At 43.0% G+C, this 10,000-nt stretch overlaps 1 protein-coding gene across 1 annotated transcript; it reads left to right on the top strand.

The window, feature by feature from the left end:
• Positions 1–8,766: 8,766 nt before the first annotated feature.
• Positions 8,767–9,714, top strand: LOC308527150 (olfactory receptor 6V1-like; the record flags this gene model as incomplete). The annotated part of the gene is made up of 1 exon (XM_081102506.1): positions 8,767–9,714. One exon carries the CDS (start codon positions 8,767–8,769, stop codon positions 9,712–9,714), a length of 948 nt encoding a protein of 315 aa, XP_080958632.1.
• Positions 9,715–10,000: the final 286 nt, after the last annotated feature.

Genomic DNA, 10,000 nt, shown 5'->3' with positions numbered 1-10,000 from the left:
TGAAGAGAGAGGAATGTGTTAGGGAGGGATGGGGATCACCAGGCCCTTTATGCTTATAAAACATTTGTGAATTTTGTTCACAATTGCAGTCTTCTTATCCTGTAACTTGGACTTTAATTGTCCAGACCTGAATTTCCTGAACCAAAGCTGCTATTACCTTAAATTCTTGAAATTTCCATTTATTTCCAAGTGTATGTCCTAAATAATATAAAATCACTTGCCAGGAAGCTACAGTCAGACATACATAATTTTGCTGTAATAAGTGTTCAGCATCCTTTTGGGAAAGCCTAGCTCCTGCACAGCAATCTCACTGACAGCGTGTGTAATGTATGGTGATAATGATGCTTCATTACTCTAGAAAGGAACTGATAAGTAAGAGCCTAGTGAGGAGCCGCAGAGGCTGCCTCTTCGGGAGGTTCTGTGGGGTGCTTGGGATGTAGAAAATTCTTAATGAACATTTGATTCTCATTACAGAGTAATTTAATTTTCTGAATATCTAAGAGCAGCAGTATACTAGCTCCTTTATTACTTCTCATGGATTTATATTTTCCTGCTAATTTCATTGTCTTCTTTCCTCCCAACCTCTACTAGTATAAGATGTGGAAGTGGGTCTGGCTCTTGTATAATCTAAGTTCCTGAGTCCTAAATGGAAGATCAAAATGAAATGGCATTAGCAGTTGGAATATTTATGATAGTGGAAGGAGAATGGCAAGTTCTTATACATGTAGGATGTAAGGTGATGCTGCATTTCTAGGGGAGGAAATGACTAAGCAGTAGTTCCAAGGAGAGAGAACCTAGCATGATGAAGGGGTAAACTGATTGCTTGATTAGGAACAGACTTTCTGTTGGTATGCCGAATGGGAGCATGGATGAGGGATGTGCTTTGACCAGGGGTGAGCAGAAAGCAGTTATAATGGAGCTTCTGCCAGAGTGAGGTTTGTGAATTTGATTTGAGGATTAAGAAGGAACATGAGTCAGGTTGAGCTGGTGCTGCTACTGCTATGTACCTTTGTTACCTGGAGGGCTGTGGAGGAAGGACATCTGATGTACGGTCCAGCCTTGGGCTCAAATCAATCATTGTGGGTAAAAGATCCAGGGCCCCAGTCATGCTTATCTCACAGAAACATGACTCATATTTCCTTTGAATTCTGCCTTCAGATTTTTTTTTCTTCCAGAGCTTAGACATATGTTCATGGGATTCTATCATGGAATTAACCCTTGAGACAGATGTACTGTGCTTTTTTTTTTTTTAACCTCAAAAATTCTTATGTAAATTTGTTATGCAAATAGAAGTTCACTGAGCTTGGGGTATTGTCTCACATATACATGGGGACCATACTCTGTAAACCAGATCTTTGAATGGGAAGATCTAGTCCATATCAGGTGATGGGGTGTTAAAAAAGCAAAAAGGATGCTTAGGGGACCCAGAGAAGAGAACCCAATGGGAAGCAGAAGAGTTTTGAAAAGAGGATGGATGGAGAATAAAGAAGAAAAGGCAAGGAGAGTAGGAAGCTTGGATTTTAAACAGTGGACTCCAAAGTATAATTTCTAGTTAAAAATCAACAAGTTCGTTATTATTATGTGCAACTGAAAGCCATCTCACCGTATGTGCATAGGGTATGATATTGAGGTGAACCATACTGTATCTTTTGGTTGTATGGAAACCCTAATAGTGGGAAAATAGGTTGCTCCTCTTTGGTTCTACCAGGAAAGTTCAGAAAGTCCTAGAATAAGAGAAGAAGTGTATCAACACGGGATGTAATTGAGAAAAGTTGGAGAAAGAGAAAATGGTTAAGTTCAATAGAAGCTAAGTACCAGGATTAAAAACTTCCTGTTTTGATGATGAAATGGAGTAGGACATCCCCAAGTGACTTCTCAGTGGTTATGCCAGTTCTTGGGATGGGCTGAGGGTGTTCTATAATCTTTGTTTAAAAGACACTCTCTACTCTCAGGCTATTTCTAGCTGATAGGCCATTCATTCCAGGATAAAATAAAAATGTTGTTTAATTTTGTTCTTTTCTATATTTGAACATGCAATCAACCAGCTTAAGTTCAGTGAGCTTTGGATTAAGACTAAAGATGCCCCACCCTTACTATTACTAATGATTACATTTTTGAGACATACTTTTTTTTTTATCATAGGCATCATTATTTTTCAGTTTTCTATTTTTACTTTGTAATATTTTTTCATGAAAATAACTGCATAGGCAAAAAGTGAACTGTTAAGGGGCAAGGAATCCATATGTGATACTTGAAATGTTCATAGATCAGAAGCCAAATGAACTTGACAATGTGAAAGGTGAATTAGGTATGTCAGTGTAGAGCATGTGCAAGGACATGTGCTATGAGTCTAGAGTACCCAAATCAAAGATCACCTATTCTCTGTTCTTTGGTGTTCAAACCCAGGTACCACTAAGCAGATATGGGCCCTACAATAAGGCTTCTTCTGTTCCATCGGGGGGGATGAAAAATACCAATAACAGCCTCATTATAGTTTTTGAGAGGATCAAGTGGGACAGTGCCCATGGGAAGCACATGATGAACGTGTCATTGCCATGAAAAAGAGCTAGTGGCAATGGAGGAGGAGGACTATATAATTCCATGAGTTTTTAGGCACTGGAGGTGATGTGCACCCTTGGGTTGGTGGAGAAGTCAGGGAAGCTGGTCTTCTCCATAAGCTTATGTAATATACAAAATCACAAATAATGTGAGTGTGTTTGTATAATTACCACTTTGTACTTGTAAACAGGTACTCAGTTCCTTGTTTTGGTACCAGTTAATATTTTTCTCTGGTTACCATGGCCATGATTCCTTTATCAGTGGCTTTCTCTCCCCTCACTAGCAACTCAGGAATGTGCATTTAGAATTCAACTTCCTAAACAAAGGCCCTGAGAGAAGATGCTCTAAAGATCATGCTTAGGCAGGAGAGTAAACCCCACCCAATATCTTGATACTCAAGTCCCGGTCCTTTCTTTTTATTTAAAAGAGATATTTTTACTACTTCGGCATTTCTCATTCCTAGTTTATAAGAAAACAAGACTGTTGGACCCAGTTTTGCCCTCCTGGGTAACCAGAGATCAGAAGAATTCTTAGTTCCTATCTTTGTTCCTGAATTGTCTGTGTTTAAAGAAACTGATGTCCAACTCCTACCCCGACTCCCTCTCCTGCTCATCTCAGAGCCCAGAGCCCAGCACTGTCAGGGCTGCACTGAGCTTTGTGCCCACAGGAGACAGCAGGGAGTGAGAGAGAGCAGTCACAGCTCCTCAGGAGCCCCCTGGAGACTCACAGTCACCTGCCTGTCCCCTGGAGCTCACATTTCCCAAACTGGAGACAGACATAGGATGTGCCCAAGTCCTCAGTGGAGGCAGCTGCCCCTTGGAAACCACACTCATGCCCCTGTTCAACCTTGTTGGAGACACTGAGAGTACAGAGGAGAGTTGAAGGCTTTGCCTCTCCCGTGCACCTTGGTCTCAGACCTCCACCAGGAGTGCTTTACAACAGGAGGAGGGCGGAGTGTCTCCATTCCGGTGCTGTGCTGTCTTTGGTTACTGCAGACTGGGGAGTTTGAAAGTGACGTCCTTGCTCCACTCAACCCATTGCACTTGTCCTGTTGTCCACTGCATGCCAGCCACCACCACCAGTAAGTCCTGTATCTGGACCTGGGCAGAAGAAGGGGACCTGGCACTGGTGAGTCCCCTTGATCTCTGCCATGCCCCTTTCACTGCTTTCATAGCACTTGTCACACTGTGCCATTTTAAACTTATTTTCTGTCTGTTTTCCAGCTTGGCTGTGTGGCCTGGGACTAGTTTGTTCACCACTCTGTTCCTTGAACACCAAGAGTATTTGGCAAGTCAATCATATTTTTCTGAATGAATGAATGAACAAATGAATAAATGAATGAATGATTCAGTTGCCTGTGTTCTCTTGCTCACTGTGCTAGTGCTCACTGTTTTGAGTGTAACAATAGATTTCATCATAATAGGACTCTACTCCCTGCATTGGTCTCATCTTGCCTTCCCTTTGGGAGCAAGTTAGGGGTCTTCTGTCCAACCCCACCCTTTCTGCTCCTTCCTCAGAGGCCTGAGCTCAGGGAACGCTAGCCCCTTGTTCCTTCCTGATGTGTCTCTGACCTCTTCTTGGGCCTTCATAGACCCTTGGCCACGTAGCTCAGGTCTTTAGTATCATTCTTTGTCTCTTATTTTGCTGCCAGCTGGTTTGCTCACCCTAATGTGCTGTTTATCTATGTCCTTTGCCTTTCACCTGCTCCCTGCAAAGGCCTGTGAACTGTAAGGGGATATTCAGGTGTTTTTTTCTGCCCACTTTGTCCGATTTCCTACCCCACCCTTTCCTTCACTTGAGAAGCTCGGCATGTCCCAGGACACTGATGATCAAAATCACTACTATAAGCAACCATGGTGATGGGACTGCTACCCTCTCTGCATTCTCAATTATTAAAAAAGAAGTCATTTTCCAGGGTGGGAAATTTGAATCAAAAGTCAAAAAGCATGGGAATAATTCAGCTGGGAGACTTGAGAGGGTTGATGTAGAGAGAAAAAGATACATAACAGGCAGGGAGCTTTTAACTGGGTTCTAAGTCTCTCGAGGATTATTAACATGCAGAGAGAAGATGACTACATCTGCTACTTGACATTTTAACAGAGATCTGACCTGCCAGATGTGCAGCATGAAGGGTTTGGATAGAGATGGGCAGGATCTCTTACCAGTAGGACCTTTACTAGGAGCGAGGGAGGGAAGCTGAGGACACACAGAGGAGCCTAGACTGTCAGGTGCACATAATGTGTGACCCAGTCCAAAACATGCACTAAATGGCCAGCCAGAGCCCTGGCCAGTCTGCCTTGTGACAGGTAAGGCTGCGCTGGGCCTATTTCATGGGGCACTGCATCGTCTCTGATTGGAGAAGTTGAGTTTGCTTCATGTTCTATACCAGGGGCTACCACAGAGGCTGCACTGAGCAATTCTCAATTGTAGAAGACCCTGATACAGAAGAAAGTCTTCTCTGCATTGAAGTTAAACTTCATTGATATTAATTTTGCATGTATTCACCAATCAGTTTTGTAAAATAAAATCTTCAGGTGTAAATTTATTCAAGTAAAGCAGGGCCTAAAACCTGCTCCGGGTAGTCTGTCCTGAGCTGTGGGCTCCAGATCGCTGAGTTGGAGTTCGGGAGCAGTGGCTCAGGGTCTTGAAGCAACATGAAGTGATAGGCATGCTTTATGGACAAAGAGGGAGCACTAGTCACCAATGCTGAGAGGGAGGCAAGATCTTCATCAGAAAGAGAAAAGTCTGAGGGTGAAAAGTACAGCAGACTGGAGAGAGGTTGGTAGGAGGAAGCCAAGTGGGGCTGGGTTGAGGGTGTGAGAGTGGGGGTTGTGGTGGGGGCCGGCTTGGAAAGGATATTAGCTAGTGAAGCATGGGTGGAGCAAAGCCTGCTGCACTGAACGGAATACTCCTGACTTCAAGGTCGTCCCTGAATTAGCACTCTCATGTCTGATTCCAGGACTCCAAATGATGTAAATCGCAGAACCTCTGGATGTGATGTCGTGGAAACCTATAGGGTAAGAAAGATGCTCTCTGGGTGGCAGTGATCCTGAATAAAACAAAAGAGGCCCATGGGTTGAATTCCTCATTTTTGCTCAAAGATTTATAACACCCACAGAATGTGATACACGTCAGTAGGAGGCTGAGATCACAGACAGGGAGTGGAGAAGCATCAGTCTTCCAAGCCTGGTATCTTAGATTCCTTGGGAGAGATGGGGCACTGGGGGCTGGGCCTCTAACTGCAGGAACATTCGGGGCCCAGGCTAGATTCTTTCTGCCAGGAAAGGACATACTCCTTATTGATGGACAATAGCTAATCATGGGAATTTCCTCTTTCATATATTCCTTAACTTACCACGTACTAAATCCTTTCTCTATTTGCAGTCCTGTGCAGTCGGCTTTGAGTCCGATGTCCAGAGCTTGATATGGCACAGTGTTTGAAAATATAGAACATGCCACACATTTGGCATTTGATTGCTGTAAACAAATAGGTGTTGCATTTAGAAAACCTGGGTTCAAATCCCAGCTGTATAGTTATTATCTATATGACGCAGGGCTGAGATCTTTAAACATCCCAAGCCTCGTTTTTAATCACCTGTGATATGTAGATGTCGACTATCACAGCCGTGTTGGGGTGTAGGAATCAGTGCATGGTGGGCACTCGGTGAGTGAGGTTGACCCACTCACTGCCCCTTATCCACAGTTCTGTAATCAAGCTCCTGTACAACTGAGTTTTCTTTTCTGATTTTGTGTCAGCCTAACTAGGCAGCTAACCCTGATCTGAGCTTATTTTATAGCCTTTATTTAATTTAGTGTGAGTATTCATGTATGTTTCTGCAGAAATAGTATTCTATTTGATTACAGGGTTCTGTCCTGACCCTTCTGGGATTAGATTCTGAAACACCCCTGGTCTCATCTTACCTTTCTGAAAAGAAGTTGCCAGGCCATGAGTGCCCCATTGTTTTCTGGGAAAGCCCACAGTGCACACATACAAATATTCATGAAAGAAAACATGAGTTTCCATTAGGAAAAACTTTTCTTCACAGGACGAGGAATGAAAACCCAATAAATGTACTCATTGATTTGTTTCACTGATATTTATTAAATCCTAACGCTGTAAGACACATTGCTCAGTATTGTGAGGGCTATAAGGATGAAAAGAGAGCCCTGCCACTGACAAACAAGGAATCTAGCGTTTGGGAAAAGGCTGGCACAAGAATAATTATAATGCAAGGCAGACATGCTAACTTCCCCAATTTACATCTGAATAAAGGATGAAGCTTTATAAAAGACACATTTGAGATAGTTCCTGACGGGTGGGTAAGAATTCACCAGGCAAAAATGGCAAGACAGGGTATTCCAAGCATAGAGAACAGTTAGGAAAAGGCATGAAAGCAGGGTGGAATTAACATTTGGAGAATAGTAAGTGGTCCAAGTTGGGGGTAGCACAAAGTATGTGGCAAGAAGGAAGTAAGGGAAAGGCTGGAGAGATAGGTGGGCAGAGCTGAGGAAGCTGGGGTTGCCAGGGGAACTTTGTGCTTGATTTAGCAGACATGGGAAGGAATAGATGTGGTTGTTGTTTAAAAACATATTTTTTGATCACTGAAATAATATATATTCAAATGAAAAGAATTTGGCAAACAAACAAGATAGATACTGTAGCTATAGATGTACATTTAAATACTTATAATCTACACCTGGGATAGCCATTTTAAAACGTATTTTTCTTTTTTCTTTCTTTTTTTTAAAAATGTATTTTTCTAGTCTTTTTCTGTGTGGAGGTAAATGGCTAGCTGGTTTGATTAGTTGACTTTAAGAGTAATGTATACATAAAATCACATTGCCTCAGGCTATTAAAAAACAGCCTATGGACATAATACTTTACAAAAATACTGTAAATATAACAGCAGTATATGTGTAGGTTGGATATGGTGAAATTGATCAATAGGATAGCCAATAAGAATACTGTTGCGACTATTAAAGGAAACAAATCCTTGAACTTGGGCTATAGTAAAAGAAAGGGGGACTGGATAAAAAAATATTTCTAAGAATGGCAATTCAAGTAATTTAGAAGAGAGACAGGGAAAATCAGAATATCTTCCAGGTTTCAAACCTGGATGACTTGGGGTTTGGGGAGCCAGAAAAGTGATATTGATTTGGGGTAAGGGAGGATTATGTGTATATTTTTACACGTGTAGAAGTCACCAGGCAGTTAGAGACATGGGCTGAGAACAAGCATGCAGATTTCAGATTAATTTACATTTTCAAGCTTGCTTTGGTTAAGGGGGATGGTGAGATTTCAGAAGAAAAGAATAGAGAGATAAAAGAAGAATGAGAAGAAAGATATGGGGACATCTATACTTAGAAAGACAAAGAACCAAACAGGGACAAGTCAGAATTGTTGGAGAACTTAGAGTGGACTGTCCTTATAATAAGGGGTGGAAACAGTTTCAAAAATGGGTTATTCATAGCCTGAAATGTCACGAGAAATCAAAGAGGATGAGGATTGAGCACAGAAAAGAAGTAATGTATAAATTACTCAGCACAGTTCTGGCACGTGGAAAAAACTCAGTTATTAACAGGTATTATTATGATTAAAATATTATTAAATATAGAAGTTAGGAAGAGTTTATCAGAAACACCAAATGTCCTAATAGAGTTGGAACTTAACAAATGTATTGCATGAAATAATGAATAATAGAATATAATAGAGGAAAGTTTAGGAATGGTGTTAATGTGGAGGTGCTAACTCAGTGATTCCCAAAGTGGGCGCTACCGCCCCCTGGTGGGCGCTGCAGCGATCCAGGGGGGCGATGATGGCCACAGGTGCATTTGGGGGTATATATCTTTCTGTTTAATTGCTATTAAAATTTTAAAAAAATCAATTTCCAGGGGGCGCTGAGTAATATTTTTTCTGGAAAGGGGGCGGTAGGCCAAATAAGTTTGGGAACCACTGTGCTAACTCCTAGACCTGCTTATCAGAAACAGGTATAAGAAATTAGACACCACTATTGTCCTTGCCCTTTGGGAACTTCTGCCCTTTGGGAATGTCTTCTGGACACTGAGATTAACCATGCTTATAGGCTAGCATTCTTGGGGAGCTGGGGCAGCCATCAGGGAGCAAGGTCAAGAGAGAGGCTGATGGCAATTTCCCACTAAGATTTCCTGGCTTTTCACAGGTGGTATAGAGAACTGGTATCAAGTGCAATGAGTAACTTCAGCGTTGTCAGAGAATTTGTACTCCTGGGATTTTCTCATCTCCATGAATTCCAGATCCTCTTGTTTGCTTTCATCCTATTGATATACGTGCTGACATTACTGGGGAACCTGACCATTATCGCCCTCACATGCCTTGATTCCCGCCTCCACTCACCCATGTACTTCTTCCTCTGCAACTTCTCCTTCATGGAGGTGCTGGTCACGTCCACTGTGGTTCCTAGGATGCTGGCAGACCTGCTGTCCACTCATAAGACCATGTCTCTGGCTGAATGCCTGACCCAGTCTTTCTTTTACTTCTCCTTGGGCTCCACCAACTTCCTGATCCTCACAGTCATGGCCTTTGATCGCTACGTGGCCATCTGCCGCCCTCTGCACTACCCAACCATCATGAACAATTCAGTCTGTGTGAAGCTGGTGGTGCTCTGTTGGGTGGTTGGGTTCCTCTCCATCGTCTCCCCCACCCTGCAGAAAACACAGCTCTGGTTCTGCGGCCCTAATGTCATTGACCACTACTTCTGTGACTCTGCCCCACTTCTCAAGCTGTCCTGCTCTGACACTCGCCACATTGAGTTCATGGACTTCTTTCTGTCCTTGCTCTTTGTGCTGGCCACCATGCTGCTTATCGTGGTCTCCTATGTCCTCATCGTGGCTGCAGTGCTGCACATCCCCTCGTCCTCTGGGCGCCAGAAGGCCTTTTCCACCTGTGCCTCCCACCTCACTGTGGTGGTTCTGGGCTATGGCAGTGCCATCTTTATCTATGTGAGGCCAGGCAAGGGCCACTCCACACACCTCAACAAGGTGGTGGCCCTGATAACTGCAGTGGTGACTCCTTTCCTCAATCCCTTCATCTTCACTTTCCGAAATGAGAAGGTCAAGGAGGTCATTGAAGATATGACCAAAAGGATCCTCTTCAGAGACCCAGCAGCCCACAGATAAGAAGACCAGAAGGCACCTGTTCAGTCATAGGTATAAGGACCTTCCACTGTAAGTGGACATCTAAGTGCCTGGGCTGGAGCTCCTTGACCTCCTTTTTCTTAGTCTCTCCTGTCCCCCACCCCCAAAGTCTCTGCTCACTCACTAAAGAGAGTGAATGAGCTCGCATCATTTGAATGTCTCAAAGACAAGGGTCTGTGAACCTGAGATGGTTAAGGAATGGATAAATTTGAGGGAGCTGTGGAGTGAAAACACTGCAATAATATCAACTAAAAGAGATAATCCAAAT

This window comes from Myotis nattereri, assembly GCF_964212035.1.
Source record: "Myotis nattereri genome assembly, chromosome: 11".
Lineage (NCBI taxonomy): Eukaryota > Metazoa > Chordata > Mammalia > Chiroptera > Vespertilionidae > Myotis > Myotis nattereri.
The sequence above is the reverse complement of the archived record's forward strand: the minus strand, read 5'-3'. Positions and strand labels throughout refer to the sequence as shown.